Source organism: Lolium rigidum, chromosome 2 (genome assembly GCF_022539505.1).
Source record: "Lolium rigidum isolate FL_2022 chromosome 2, APGP_CSIRO_Lrig_0.1, whole genome shotgun sequence".
NCBI lineage: Eukaryota > Viridiplantae > Streptophyta > Magnoliopsida > Poales > Poaceae > Lolium > Lolium rigidum.
This window is the reverse complement of record NC_061509.1, coordinates 147,433,803-147,449,334: the sequence shown is the minus strand read 5'-3', so window position 1 is coordinate 147,449,334 and position 15,532 is coordinate 147,433,803. Positions and strand designations below refer to the sequence as shown.

Below are 15,532 nucleotides of genomic sequence, written 5' to 3'. Positions count from 1 at the left end.
ATTGTCTTAGTGATCACACGAACCAAATCCACCGCACCTAAGTCCGATCATCACGAGACAAGGTGTGATTTCAATGGCGAACACTCAAAGTGTTCATCATATCAACCATATGATTCATGCTCTACCTTTCGGTATCACGTGTTCCGAGACCATGTATGTACATGCTAGGCTCGTCAAGGCCACCTTAGTATCCGCATGTGCAAAAGCTGTCTTGCACCCGTTGTATGTACTTGTTGATTCTATCACACCCGATCATCACGAGATGCTTGAACCGACAAGTCTTGGTAACGGTGCTACTAAGGATGAACACTTTATTATCTTGAGATTTTAGTGAGGGATCATCTTATAATGCTACCGTCGCGATCTAAGCAAAATAAGATGCATAAAAGGATTAACATCACATGCGGTTCATATGTGATATGATATGGCCCTTTTGTCTTTGCGCCTTTGATCTTCATCTCCAAAGCACGGACATGATCTCCATCATCTTCGGGCATGATCTCCATCATCGTCGGCGTAGCGTCAAGGTCAATGGCGCCGTCTTCATGATTGTCCTCCATGTAGCAACTATTACAACTACTTTGAAATACTACTCAACATGAAATTTAAAGACAACCATAAGGCTCCTGCCGGTTGCCACAATACAATAATGATCATCTCATACATATTCATCATCACATTATGGCCATATCACATCACCAAACCCTGCAAAAACAAGTTAGACGTCTCTAATTTGGTTTGCATATTTTACGTGGTTTAGGGTTTTCGAGAGATCTAATCTACCTACGAACATGAACCACAACGGTGATACTAGTGTTTTCAATAGAAGAGTAAATTGAATCTTCACTATAGTAGGAGAGACGAGACACCCGCAAAGCCTCTTATGCAATACAAGTTGCATGTCGAACGAGGAACAAGTCTCATGAACGCGGTCATGTAAAGTTAGTCGAGCCGCTTCATCCCACTATGCCACAAAGATGCAAAGTACTCAAACTAAAGATAACAAGAGCATCAATGCCCACAAAACCATTGTATTCTACTCGTGCAACCATCTATGCATAGACACGGCTCTGATACCACTGTAGGATAACGTTGCATAGAAAACAAAAAATTTCCTACCGCGAACACGCAATCCAAGCCAAGATGCAATCTAGAAGACGGTAGCAACGAGGGGATTATCGAGTCTCACCCTTGAAGAGATTCCAAAGCCTACAAGATGAGGCTCTTGTTGCTGCGGTAGACGTTCACTTGCCGCTTGCAAAAGCGCGTAGAAGATCTTGATCACGATCCCTCGGCGCCACGAACGGGCAGCACCTCCGTGCTCGGTCACACGTTCGGTTGTTGATGAAGACGACGTCCACCTCCCGTTCCAGCGGGCAGCGGAAGTAGTAGCTCCTCTTGAATCCGACAGCACGACGGCGTGGTGTCGGTGGCGGTGGAGAACTCCGGTGGAGCTTCGCTAAGCGTGCGGGAGCTATGGAGGAGAGGGGGGCGGCTAGGGTTTGGGAGAGGGGTGGCCGGCCACTTAGGGGGTGCGGCCAGGCTGTGGTCTTGGGGTGGCCGGCCCCCTCCCCTTGGCCCTCATTATATAGGTGGAACACCCAAGAGTTGGTCTACAAGTCTTCGAATAAGACCCCAAACCAAAAACTTTCCATATCACATGAAACCTACCCAAGCTAGGACTCCCACTAGAGGTGGGAGTTCCACCTTCCTTGGGAGGGGGTGGCCGGCCCCCTAGGGGAGTCCACTTGGGACTCCTCCCCCTTAGGGTTGGCCGGCCATGGGAGGTGGAGTCCCACCGGGACTCCGCCTTCCTTGGTGGTTTCTTCCGGACTTTTCTAGAACCTTCTAGAACCTTCCATAGAACCTTCCGGATCATTTTAATTCACATAAAATGACTTCCTATATATGAATCTTATTCTCCGGATCATTCCGGGACTCCTCGTGATGTCCGGGATCTCATCCGGGACTCCGAACAAATATTCGAACTCCATTCCATATTCAAGTTCTACCATTTCAACATCCAACTTTAAGTGTGTCACCCTACGGTTCGCGAACTATGCGGACATGGTTGAGTACTCACTCCAGACCAATAACCAATAGCGGGATGCCGGAGATCCATAATGGCTCCCACATATTCAACGATGACTTTAGTGATCGAATGAACCATTCACATACGATACCAATTCCTTTGTCACGTGATATTTTACTTGTCCGAGGTTTGATCATCGGTATCACTTCATACCTTGTTCAACCTCGTCTCGACAAGTACTCTTTACTCGTGCCGTGGTATGTGGTCTCTTATGAACTTATTCATATGCTTGCAAGACTTTAGACGACATTCCACCGAGAGGGCCCGAGTATATCTATCCGGTCATCGGGATGGACAAATCCCACCGTTGATCCATATGCCTCAACTCATACTTTCCGGATACTTAATCCCACCTTTATAACCACCCATTTACGCGGTGGCGTTTGGTGTAATCAAAGTACCTTTCCGGTATAAGTGATTTACATGATCTCATGGTCATAAGGACTAGGTAACTATGTATCGAAAGCTTATAGCAAATAACTTAATGACGTGATCTTATGCTACGCTTAATTGGGTGTGTCCATTACATCATTCATATAACGATATAACCTTGTTATTAATAACATCCAATGTTCATGATTATGAAACTAATCATCTATTAATCAACAAGCTAGTTAAGAGGCATACTAGGGACTTCTTTGTTGTTTACATATCACACATGTATCAATGTTTCGGTTAATACAATTATAGCATGGTATATAAACATTTATCATAAACATAAAGATATATAATAATAACTATTTTATTATTGCCACTAGGGCATATCTCCTTCACCTCAGCCCACCAGAGTTCAAACCTCGGGTTTGACATTTGTGTGTCTCATAAATGCAGAATTTACATTCAGTAGACGTTTCCATCGACAGCGAGGCACCTGTGGTGACTTCATCAATTTCAAGATCCAATCTGCCGGCTCAGTCTTCCGGAGGTGCTCATAGGGGCAGGGTGTGCGTGTGTGCGTTTATAGGGATGCGTGTATGCACATGTATGTGAACGTCTACGTTTGTACTGTGTTTCTCAAAAAAGAAAACTTTTATCAATTTTATGGACAACATTGGGTAGACTTAGGAAACATTGAATTTTGACTAACTACTTTTGGGACGGAGATATTAATGAATAAACACATACAACTACAATTGTATATGTGATAAATCGGCTTGTTCGAGTGTGTGCTTGAATTTGTGGCATCTTGACGCTCCTGCTTGTATGAAGGGACAACTAAAGACTGGATGTGATGATCCTAAAACTAACCAATGGAACTCTCTCTCTCTTTAACTCCCTACGGTCCCTACCTCCCAAAAAAAAAATGGAAAAAATCAGCAATATATAATGGATCGGATCAGAAGTTACTGGGCTCCTTCTCCATGACATCATTATATCTCGGAAATGTACTAGGCCGGCCAGTCCTGGCCCATAAGCACGGAGGAGCGAGCTCCCGACCCTGTTCTTCTGGTTGCTCCTAGTCCAGTCCCCATTGCTGGTTCGAGGCTGCAGCGACGGCGGCGGCGACGACGTGCAGCGTCAGCGGTGTCGGTTCCGAGAGGTGAGCTCTCTCTCTCCCTCCCTCCCCCCCCCCCCCCCCCCCTCCCCGTTTGTTTGCCGGCCGTAGCACCTCGGACCGAAGTGTGAACGCTTCTTGGGGCGTTCCCGGTTCGATCAAAGAACGGCGGTTAGGAAATTTTGATGCATTAGGTCATATACGAATGGTGCTTTTTATGCATGATCCTTTGTACTGGGTTTGGAAGGTGCCTCGGCTGTGACATTGGGCCTGCTCTGGATTAGCTGAGCACAACATGTTCGGTGAAATGCCAAGCAGCCAGCCAGGACTGGCGGTGAAGGCCGAATATATTGGTTTTCTCGGTGAAACGCCAATCTTGTTACGCCCAAGATTTTTTTTTTCTTTCGTTGTGAATGTACCTGGGAGAAACCTGTCATATCACAAGCCTGGATACACAACGCGATCACGCTGGTCTGTTAATGTGGAATTTGCAAGCGACCCTCTGAAACTACACTGTGAGACGAAACTGAAAGAACATGAACTGCTCTCAGAGTTTTTGTGACGAGCTCTGACTTGCGTCTTTTCAGTTTTTTTTCCTTTCATTCAACAGAACAACAATCCGTGCTATAATTTTGCCCATGATCCGTTCTTTCTGTGCCATCCCACGGACGTGATCTTGGCCAAGTCTTCTGCAGGTTACTTAGCTGAAAACTAGGAAGACTGAAACTATCCTACGACCAGGACAACGCCTCAACGTGAACACGCACGCTTTAAGCTTGACATTATTTCAGAGATAAGGTAAATACTAAACGTCACATATTCAGGACAATCGAGGTTTACATTAACAAAACCTTCATATCTTCTTGTTCGTTGTGGTATCATAGAATAACGTCATTTCTCATTATGTTAGTAGTATTGCTTTTGGATATCTGGACATCCTAGTGTTCCTCCAAGAACCGAGATATGCTCATCTTTTGCTAACCCAAATTTACACAGATCTAAATGTAAAGTGCTATAATATGTCCAGGGCTACCCGGTATGTACTACTAGTGAGAGTTGTGCAACATAATACCTTGGATACATTCACCATTGATATATGCAGTGGGGTTGGGTTCATTGAGCAATGCTGATGAAATGAAGGAAAATGAGAATTTAATAATAACAGATTTGCTGTGTTATTAATAACAGATTTAACACTATATTTTGAAATTTGAATATACATTAGTTACTGGTCCATTTAAGTCAACTCAAGCCAGAGAGCTACCCATAGTTTCTTGATTCGATGCAGTATTCCGACTAGTTCCTGATGTTGCATCCAGCTAAGCTCTACTTTCCATCTTTTTTGAAGCTTTATTCTGCTTGTCGTTTAGATATCTTGGGAAAATACTACCTATATTTTGGGTATGTTTGGTTTACGCCTCCACCTGCGCCTTCTAACTCCTGGCGCGGACAAAATTTTGGCGGAGGATTCCTCTGCCCTCATTTCGCCCATGTTCGGCAAAAAAATTCACAGCAGTGTGTATGCTGGGCTGGGCTAGCCAACCTTTTGTGGCCAATCAAACAGCAGCCGTAGAGACTCAGGCGCACCATTATTTGGTAGGTCCAGCATTGGCTGGGAGCCAAATATACCCTTTGAGAGGGTCTGCAACGTGTTACTTGTACAGTTGTATTTATCACCAATAAGGAAGATCTTATGTCTCCCTATAAATTCCCCATCCATTTTTTTCCAGGCATATGAGGAACTTAAAATGTGCACATGTTCTCTCTATTTTGTTCTAAACCATTTATGCTTTGCACTTTAATGCCACATCTTGTTCTCTGTGAAACCAAAATTCTTACAAAATTGCAGAAACGTTAACAAGAGAGCTCCGAAGTACTAGCTAGCATATCACAACTGAGGTGAGTTGAGGGCTCATGGACACTTGTAGGTTCACACTTCGGCTTAGTAGAAGTAATGCAACCAAACGTAAAACCTAATCAACACGGAAAGCTGAAAAGGACATGATCATGATGCATAAGCCTAAGTTGTTTTTGTTATTTATTTATCCACAGTACAGTATTAGTGTGTGTATTGAGAGAATCCTTAGAGTGACAGGTAAATTTGGGCAAGCAAGATGGCTCTCTCATCAGTTTTCAGGCGAGTAAATGTCAAAGAACTGATCTCAAGTGTTCCGGCGTACACTAGCACAGCAGGTGATGATTCAGGCTTTGCAGTTTGTGACATCAAGTTTGAACTTGGATCTTTTTGCTTTTTTTTACAAGTGGCTTTAATTTATTATATGCACTTAATTTCAGAGGCTTCTGGAGGACTGAGTTTGGTTTTTAGGCGTTGGGCCACCAAAAAGACTGCTGGATCAACAAAAAATGGCCGCGACTCTAACCCCAAGTATTTGGGTGTTAAGAAATTTGGTGGAGAGGTATCATCTTCAGATGCTCCTTGTGGTTTTTATGTTTTCTTTTGTCCTTAGTGCTGAACAAGATTACACGAACAATTTCCTACATCATGTTAACATAGCTAAGAGTTTGAAATTTTGGTATCTTCTCTAATGATATACTCCCTCCGTTCACTAATGGAAGACCATTAGCTTTTTTTTCCCGTAAATGCATGTATCTAGGCGCGTTTTAGTGTGTAGGTTCACCCATTTTGGTCCGTATCTAGTCCGGTTTGAAGTATCTAAAAGGTCTTATGTTAGTGAACGTCGTCCTCATCTCGTAATTAAATAGAAAAAAAGATGTCATCTGCTCTCCATCACTTACACTTGTTTTAATTTTTTTCAGAAAGTAGAACCAGGAAACATCATCGTTCGCCAAAGAGGAACCCGCTTCCATCCTGGGAACTACGTTGGAATGGGCAAGGACCACACTCTCTTCTCCTTGAAGGAAGGCCACGTGAGGTTCGAGCGGAATAAGCTGACTGGTAGGAAATGGATTCATGTGGAACCTGCAGCTGGCCACACTCTCCACCCTGTCTATGCCACCGCAGCTGATACGGAGCAACTTCAGTAGCGCTCTGTCCATGGTTTGCAGTAACATGTCGCTGATAGCTTCCTGGGAAGGCTTTGCTGTTTTGCTTCGGCTCGGATACCTTCAGTCAATGAACTTCTTTCAACGAAGATGATCCTAGGTCTGGATAATTGCAATAAGTAGCAACTTCAGCATGTTTCTGATGCATTTTGAGTATCCATTCTGCACTTACATGTGTATATTTTAGTCTGATTAGCTGCAATGAGTAGGTCATATGCTGCTTTTCTCTGAAATCATCAGTGTTACTTCCAGTCGTTCCGTTCTCCAAGTTTGCCTACTGATCCTTGACTCAGTGTAGTTGCTGTTGATGGTATGTCATGCAAGTTATTATCCACTGGGTGTAGAATGTTGGTGTTTCTTTGGGCTTGTACTCTGGAACATTATTTTCACCTCTGTGAAACATGAAAACTTGCCCATCTTGCACTTGGCGATGGACCTTCTGCTTTACAGAGCGGGCGCCAGGGCACACCGCAAAGTGGTGCTCAATCACCTCCCTAGAGACCCAGGACAACCTGATGGTTTCCAGGCCAACACGTCAGAGTTTTCCCCGAGGAAGGCGACGGGCGTGAGTTCCTATTTAGCAGAAAGGCTAGCACCGATGGTGGTCGGGACGCTCCTGTCGTCACACATTGGTACCTGCTCCATTAGCTTGCTATTATCCGTCACAACCTTCTTCTTTGGCGGGGCGGAGCTGAGGAGCTCGGCTCATCGGTGTTCTCGTGGGTAGCCACCGAAGCTACCCTGAACATCAGCTCAACACAGAAAACATCTTTCCTATCAGCCTTGATGGTGATGACCCCCATCATCCTAACATCTTCAAGTCATTGTAGCCGCCATGAACTTTGCCAACGCCGGGACACCGTAGGATACCATTGTAGGTCAGATGGATAAGCTTGTTGCCGTCAGAAGCGTGAACGGCAATGTTATCTGCCCTAGGGGCTGAGTCACGTCGGGTTTGACGCCGTGGAACATTTCTGTGGGGCGAAGACGCCAATCAGCACAGCCTAGTTTTCTGATGGTGCATAGAAGTTGACAGTTCTCTCTATTTGCCCCTTAACAACGTTATTTTGGTTATTGCAATGAAAATGGGTCACTACCCGCTCAACACTTCAGTGCATAGAAGTCCGCATGCTGGAGAATCGATTTATATTTTTTGTTAGTGTAGGATATTCTGCACTAGTGCTTTTGACTATTATTAACAAATCGGTGGATTTTGTTAAAAAATAATCCGTCAACTTGTACAAAAAAACATTTACGGAGAATTATATACAGTACCAAATTTACCGAAATTGTATCTACATCAAATAATAATAACAACCCCGAAATGAAAAAGGTGATGCCATTATCTGCCCTAGGGGCCAAGTCACTCCGGGGTTGACGCCCTAGAATGTTCCTGTGGGGTGGGGTGAAGACGCAGGAATCATCATAGCCTAGTTTTCTGATAGTGCATAGAAGTCGCCTGCTCTCTTTATTTGCCTCTTAATAACGTTATTTTGGTTATTCAATGAAAATGGGTCATTGTCGGTTCAACACTTTTTTTTATCGGGAAAGGTCCCGAAGGACCTGGAGCATGCATTTATATCGGCGGTGGGAGTACAATTACACCGAGGACCCCAAGAAGGAAGAAGATTACAACCGAGGCCCTAGCTTTTACATAAAACAACCCACAAAGATGCTTGAAAACGCGATCAAGTCTAGAGATGACGCCAAAGGTTGTTGACTTGGCGGCGCTGCCGCGGCTGCCTCCACTGGGGACGAGACCACTTGTGGAAGTAGCGCTGCTCACCGCCACGCCGAAGTCGAAGAAGATCCTCCAGTGAAGGAGGAAAGAGCTCGAACCGATTTAAAGGTTGAGCGCAGCAGGGCCAACCCTTTGGCCGGAGATAGCGGCGGCCAAAACTTGTCGTCGCTTGGAGTTTGCTGCCGAGGACGCATGCTCCAGGAGCCCCGAGCACCTCTGCAAGGTTGTCGCAGCTGCACCAACCCGCTCCTCTCCCTCGCCACCGAGGCCGGCCGAGAGGATAAGAAGGCGAGCTTGGCCACCAAAACTGAGATGGCGAAGACACTTATTGAAGCAGGGGCTCGTCGTGAAAGTAGGCTTCATCGCCTCCCACGTCGGGAGCACGATAGAGCCACCCAGCGGCGATAGCCTAACACGGCGCCGACACTCCAGGCTAGAGGAGGGACCCCCACCTGCCTCCAGATGCACCTATGTTGGCGCCTTCCTTCCTCATCCCCTCGCCTCCATGACCGGCCAGAGGAGGAAGAATCAGCAGCCCAACATCTTGAATCCAAGGGCAGCAGACACGAACCCGAAGCACGACGAAGAGAAGCCACCCGCTCAGGATGCATAAGATCTGGCCCAAACAACCTTGTGCCCTACTCCAAACACTGGCAAACAGCCGAAACACCTGAATCTAAACCTACCACCTACTCCGACGCCTCTCCTTCGCCATCTTCGGCTGGCAAAGCCGCTGGAGAGGGCTCAGGAGCGATCCGGACTCTCTCGTGAAGAGAAAGGAGAGAGAAAGGGACGGGGGGTGGGGGGATCGTGAAAAGAAAAGAAGAGCCAAAGGCAGTCTCGGCTCAATACTTTAGCGCATAGAAGTCGCCTGCTGCAGCTGTAATTGTTATAAGGGCTGGTGTTTTTTTTTAAAATTATTAATAGATTGTGGATTTTTTCAAAAACAAAAATAAAATACCCTCAACTTGTAGGAAAAACATTTACGGAGAATTATATTCCAAATTTACCGAAATTGTATGAGCTATATGCACCATTAGTACCTAAACTTGGCATTCGGGTGCATTTTAGTACCTAAAGTTGCAAAACGTGCGTTAGTGGTACCTAATCTTGGTTTTCGGGTTCAGGTAGGCACTAATCGCGTCCAGAGTTGCCACATGTGACGCCACATAGGATGATGACTGGCGCCAGATCAGATTTATATTTGCAAAACCCCCCCTGCAGTATGTAATCTTGGTTTTCGGATCCAGCTGTCCCCCGTTGTCCCTTTGAGTGAGCAGGTACGGGAAGTTCCCTAATTTCCTAACCCTACCCGATCTCCCCGGCAACGGCGGTCTAATTCGAGAGCTGGAGGCGGTTGCCCAGGCCGGCGGCGGTATTAGGCGAAGGAGTAGGCTGCGGCAGTTGATGCGATAGGAGGCCGGCGCGGGCCGTGGGTGCTGGAGAGGTTCGCGGATGGAGGCGCTCCCTTCGTCGCCGAGGCACCCTCCCAAGTACGGCAGCGCGGCCGTCCAGGTCCGTATTTCGGCAACTCCCCTCCCATCATTCGTGGATTTGGTTTTGAGCGATTCTTTGCTCGTCTTTGAATCCTGCCATATACTAGAGTTAGTACTCTCCACAGCACACTCCGTCCCTTCTCACAGTAACAAGCTAATGCGCTGAATTGGTAAGGGTAATCAGTTGTGGTCAGCACCAAAAGACGTTGTGCTATGCTAGCCTGACATTGCTGGTAGATGGTAAATGTAGTTACCAGTTAGCAGCAAAGGACTGCATATTAATATGCTGTTAACGTCACAGAGCTCAATCTTGTCGAATCAAGGAGGCACTGCCGTCTCGCCTCCCTGGTAGCTCCGTTGGCTTCGCCGGAAATTCATGGGCGGAAGGTGAGGTCTGGACGCAGACCGGCGAGGTGTACTGCTTGGGGCGAAGATGAGGCCGACGGTGACATGCTCAAGAAGGGAATCAGCTGCGGAGGTGAGCATTCCGGCTGTGTGTGCTTCTCTGCACTTGTAGTGAGTTTCAGTTAACATTGCACTTGGTAGTCAGTTTGAAACCATCATTTTTCTTGCGCTAATTTGCAGAACCAAGTCCGGAAACTACAAGGAAGACTATGTGGAGAAGCTTGTGAGAAAGCTACCTGAATTGCAGCTTGAGGTCGAGAAACTGAAGGCAGAGAAGATGTTGAAGATAAATCACATAGAAGATATGAGAAATAGGAACCAGAAAGAAATGATTTTCATGTGTGTAGTTGCTAGTTCTGTAGTGATGTATGCATGTGTAGCTTTGTTCACTAGGGGTTTCCTTTGACCAGTAGTACAAGAAGAGATGGTCTTACTGTGTACAACATGAATGTAAAATTCATAACTTGTTTCAGTCAATGAAATAAAGAGGAATAAAGAGGAATCTGGTTTGAATTCATACTATTATGAACAGATTGGGCAAAAACAAGAGGATGCAGCATGTGTTGATGTACAGACTACAGATTGCTACGGTTAACTAAACTAACTGAATAACGGAGACTGCTACAGGCTGCTACAGTAACTGAACTAACTGAAGAAGCTGCAACAAGATCCTTTGTCCCTTGTAATGTTATGAATATCACAGTAATTGTACACTAATTGTTTGAAGAGGCCTACAAACAATAATATATGTTGTTGAAATAAGCCTTGTTGTCTATAATAATAATATGGGATCCTGTACATGATTCTCCTTTATCAACAGCAATGTTAACTTTGTCAAGCAGTGTGTCTTTGAATGCTAACATCTACTATTGCAAACACTATTATTCCACAGACATGCACATCTGAAGATGCAAAAAACAGAGAAGCAAACTGATACAATGGCTTGGACCAGAGCAACCATTACAGTGTTATTCCACATAAAGGTTCATCACTGATAAGGAAATGCAATTACAATGTGATGTAGTACCATGACCTGTGGTTTTAGTCAATGAAAATAAAGAGAATTACAGGTTCAATATGGAAACAACTAGACATCTAAGCATCATCTCGCTTGTGGTGCATTCCGACTTAGAGGCCATTCCTGTGCATTTAGCTCCGGAATAGCATCATTCAAATCAGGAATGCCGTTGTGACCTCTTGTTGTGTTTGCATCTGCATTACCAACCGTAGAATTGGGTTTTCTTGTTTTTCTTCCTCTACTTGTGGTTGCATGTATAGTACCATGACTTGTAGCATTTCTTTTTCCTCTTCCTCTAGTTCCAGCTGCAGTAGCTTCTCTTCCTCCTGTTGCCCTGCCTCTTCCTCTTGCTCTCAAATTCCCCCTTGTTGATGCAGTTGTGACCCTTGTTGTAGATTGTGGAATACTGTCTCTAGCAGATGCAATAAATTCATTTTCAGGCAAAGGACCTAGAACTCTATTTGCTGGCATGTGCTCGTTTTGCTGCAATGAGATGACGAAACAAATCATCAAGACGAAAGAAACTTCAATTAATATGGAACATATATAGCAGTAATAAAATGAGAAGACCATGCTGCACCTCTTGCTGCATTCTGTAGACCATGCTCTCTTGTATATTTGTAGGATCAAGATCAGGATTGGCTGACTGTGGGTAAATGTGTTGTAGTAATAGAAATTAGAAATATTAGAAGTTGCAAATTAAGTACGAAGCATCATAGGAAGGAGCATCATTACAACAACCTCAAGAATGGACGGAATGTATATTTCTTCATCTTCCCAAACTACTACTCCTTCCATTTGCTGCTGCTGACTAAGAAGATATGTTTGATGCCCATTTTTGTTGTGACCACTTTTCCCACAAATGGAACAGTGAATTATGGTTCCTGCTTTAGTGAAGTAAGGCACTCCTTCCTTCACTTTTTCTTCAGGTGCTTTTCTTCTGCATCTCTTAGGTCTTCCCATCACCTTGGTGTAGAGAGGTGGATGCACTCGAGTTGCGTTCATCTTCTCCCAGAAAACTCTACCTCGAAGTGGTGATAGAGTGTAGGCATATCCTCTTTTGTATGTCTCTACAGTGTAGCAGTTGTCGACCAAATTCTCATAGTTGATGTTATCTTTCCTGCAGCAAGCAATGGCATGGTGGCATGGAATGCCAGTTAACTGCCATCTTTTGCAGTCACATGTTCTACTCTTGAAGTCAACACGGTAGTACTTCTCGAATTCATGGCTTGTTGACCTGGCAATAGCCGAAACATCATTCTTCAAAGTTTCTCCCTTATGGCCTGCTCTCTGAAAATTCTGAATCATATGCAGGACGCAGAACCTATGTTCTGACTCAGGAAATAACTTTTGAACAACATTTATTAGGCCCTATACAAATGAGAAATGAGAAGATAAATTATTATGGATTTGACTTATGCGCATAGTATAGAACATCAACTTTCTTGATCTTCTTCCTATTTCTTACAGCATATGTTGCCAACGCCTTTCTCAACTCTTCAACCCCACTAAATGCCATTCAACTAACAAAAATAGGGTTATCCATGTCACATGATGGATTGAATTCAATCAATTTGTTCCTCAACACTACCATATTATCTTCTCCAAGTTGTAAGGTCTCATCATCTAATGCATCCTCATCCTCTTTGTCATCAACCATTTCCTTCTCATTGTTATCACTGATACGTCTCCGACGTATCGATAATTTCTTATGTTCCATGCCACATTATTGATGATATCTACATGTTTTATGCATACTTTATGTCATATTTATGCATTTTCCGGCACTAACCTATTAACGAGATGCCGAAGAGCCAGTTGATGTTTTCTGCTGTTTTTGGTTTAAGAAATCCTAGTAAGGAAATATTCTCGGAATTGGACGAAATCAACGCCCAGGGGCCTATTTTGCCACGAAGCTTCCAGAAGACCGAGGGAGAGATGAAGTGGGGCCACGGGGCGCCGCCACACTAGGGCGGCGCGGCCCAAGGGGGGCCCGCGCGGCCCTAGCGTGTGGGCCCCCCGTGACGCCTCCTGACCTGCCCTTCCGCCTACAAATAGTCTTCGTCGCGAAACCCCCAGTATCGAGAGCCACGATACGGAAAACCTTCCAGAGACGCCGCCGCCGCCAATCCCATCTCGGGGGATTCGGGAGATCGCCTCCGGCACCCTGCCGGGAGAGGGAATCATCTCCCGGAGGACTCTTCACCGCCATGGTCGCCTCCGGAGTGATGAGTGAGTAGTTCACCCCTGGACTATGGGTCCATAGCAGTAGCTAGATGGTCGTCTTCTCCTAATTATGCCTCATTGTCGGATCTTGTGAGCTGCCTAACATGATCAAGATCATCTATCTGTAATGCTATATGTTGTGTTTGTTGGGATCCGATGGATAGAGAATACTATGTTATGTTGATTATCAATCTATTACCTATGTGTTGTTTATGATCTTGCATGCTCTCCGTTATTAGTAGAGGCTCCGGCCAAGTTTTTACTCTTAACTCCAAGAGGGAGTATTTATGCTCGATAGTGGGTTCATGCCTCCATTAAATGCAGGACGGTGACGGACAGTTCTAAGGTTGTGGATGTGTTGTTGCCACTAGGGATAAAACATCGATGCTATGTCCGAGGATGTAGTTATTGATTACATTACGCACCATACTTAATGCAATTGTCCGTTGTTTGCAACTTAATACTTGGAAGGGGTTCGGATGATAACTCGAAGGTGAACTTTTTAGGCATAGATGCATGCTGGATAGCGGTCTATGTATTTTGTCATAATGCCCAATTAAATCTCACAATATTCATCATATCATGTATGTGCATTGTCATGCCCTCTCTATTTGTCAATTGCCCAACTGTAATTTGTTCACCCAACATGCTTATTATTATGGGAGAGACATGATACGTCTCCGACGTATCGATAATTTCTCATATTCCATGCCACATTATTGATGATATCTACATGTTTTATGCACATTTTATGTCATATTCGTGCATTTTCTGGAACTAACCTATTAACAAGATGCCGAAGTGCCAGTTGTTGTTTTCTGCTGTTTTTGGTTTCAGAAATCCTAGTAAGGAAATATTCTCGGAATTGGACGAAATCAACGCCCAGGGTCCTATTTTGCCACGAAGCTTCCAGAAGACCGAAGAGGAGACGAAGTGGGGCCACGAGGTGGCGACACCATAGGGCGGCGCGGCCCAAGCCCTGGCCGCGCCGACCTAGGGTGTGGGCCCCTCGTGCCCCTTCCTGACCTGCCCTTCCGCCTACAAATAGCCTCCGTCGCGAAACCCCCAGTACCGAGAGCCACGATACGGAAAACCTTCCAGAGACGCCGCCGCCGCCAATCCCATCTCGGAGGATTCAGGAGATCGCCTCCGGCACCCTGCCGGAGAGGGGAATCATCTCCCGGAGGACTCTACGCCGCCATGGTCGCCTCCGGAGTGATGTGTGAGTAGTCTACCCCTGGACTATGAGTCCATAGCAGTAGCTAGATGGTTGTCTTCTCCCCATTATGCTTAATTGTCGGGTCTTGTGAGCTGCCGAACATGATCAAGATCATCTATCTGTAATTCTATATGTTGTGTTTGTTGGGATCCGATGAATAGAGAATACTATGTTATGTTGATTATCAATTCATGTCTATGTGTTGATTATTATGTTGCATGCTCTCCGTTATTAGTAGATGCTCTGGCCAAGTTGATGCTAGTAACTCCATGAGGGAGTATTTATGCTCGATAGTGGGTTCATGTCTCCGTGAATCTGGGGGAGTGAGAGAAACCTCTAAGATTATGGATGTGTTGTTGCCACTAGGGATAAAACATTGGTGCTATGTTCGAGGATGTAGTTACTGATTACATTACGCGCAATACTTAATGCAATTGTCTGTTGTTAGCAACTTAATACTGGAGGGGTTCGGATGATAACCTGAAGGTGGACTTTTTAGGCATAGATGCATGCTTGGATAGCGGTCTATGTACTTTGTCGTAATGCCCAATTAAATCTCACAATACTCATCATAATATGTATGTGCATGGTCATGCCCTCTTTATTTGTCAATTGCCCAACTGTAATTTGTTCACCCAACATGCTGTTTATCTTATGGGAGAGACACCTCTAGTGAACTCGTGGACCCCGGTCCAATTCTCTATACTCGAAATACAATCTACTGCAATACTCGTTCTACTCGTTTTCTGCAAACAATCATCATCCACACTATACATCTAATCCTTTGTTACAGCAAGCCGGTGAGATTGACAACCT

General features: G+C 45.0%; 1 protein-coding gene across 7 annotated transcripts; it reads left to right on the top strand.

The window, feature by feature from the left end:
* Positions 1-3,528: 3,528 nt before the first annotated feature.
* On the top strand, positions 3,529-6,888 carry LOC124687418 (50S ribosomal protein L27-like). Of its 7 annotated transcripts, none has more exons than XM_047221206.1 (5): positions 3,562-3,632; positions 5,437-5,486; positions 5,683-5,780; positions 5,883-6,004; positions 6,366-6,888. In XM_047221206.1, exons 3-5 carry the CDS (start codon positions 5,702-5,704, stop codon positions 6,591-6,593), a joined length of 429 nt encoding a protein of 142 aa, XP_047077162.1. In that variant the 5' UTR covers positions 3,562-3,632; positions 5,437-5,486; positions 5,683-5,701; the 3' UTR covers positions 6,594-6,888. The 7 variants fall into 7 exon arrangements, with proteins under 7 accessions (XP_047077161.1, XP_047077157.1, XP_047077162.1 ...); XM_047221204.1 differs by having other exon boundaries at positions 3,571-3,632; positions 5,675-5,780; XM_047221205.1 differs by lacking the exon at positions 5,437-5,486 and having other exon boundaries at positions 3,529-3,632.
* The last annotated feature ends 8,644 nt before the right edge of the window (positions 6,889-15,532 follow it).

Excerpts from the sequence above, each read along its gene's own strand:
- LOC124687418 (XM_047221205.1), top strand. The coding sequence starts at position 5,702 with ATGGCTCTCTCATCAGTTTTCAGGCGAGTAAATGTCAAAGAACTGATC. Across the intron at positions 5,781-5,882 it reads GGCGTACACTAGCACAGCAG|AGGCTTCTGGAGGACTGAGT; the intron begins GTGATGATTCAG and ends ACTTAATTTCAG. Across the intron at positions 6,005-6,365 it reads TTAAGAAATTTGGTGGAGAG|AAAGTAGAACCAGGAAACAT; the intron begins GTATCATCTTCA and ends AATTTTTTTCAG.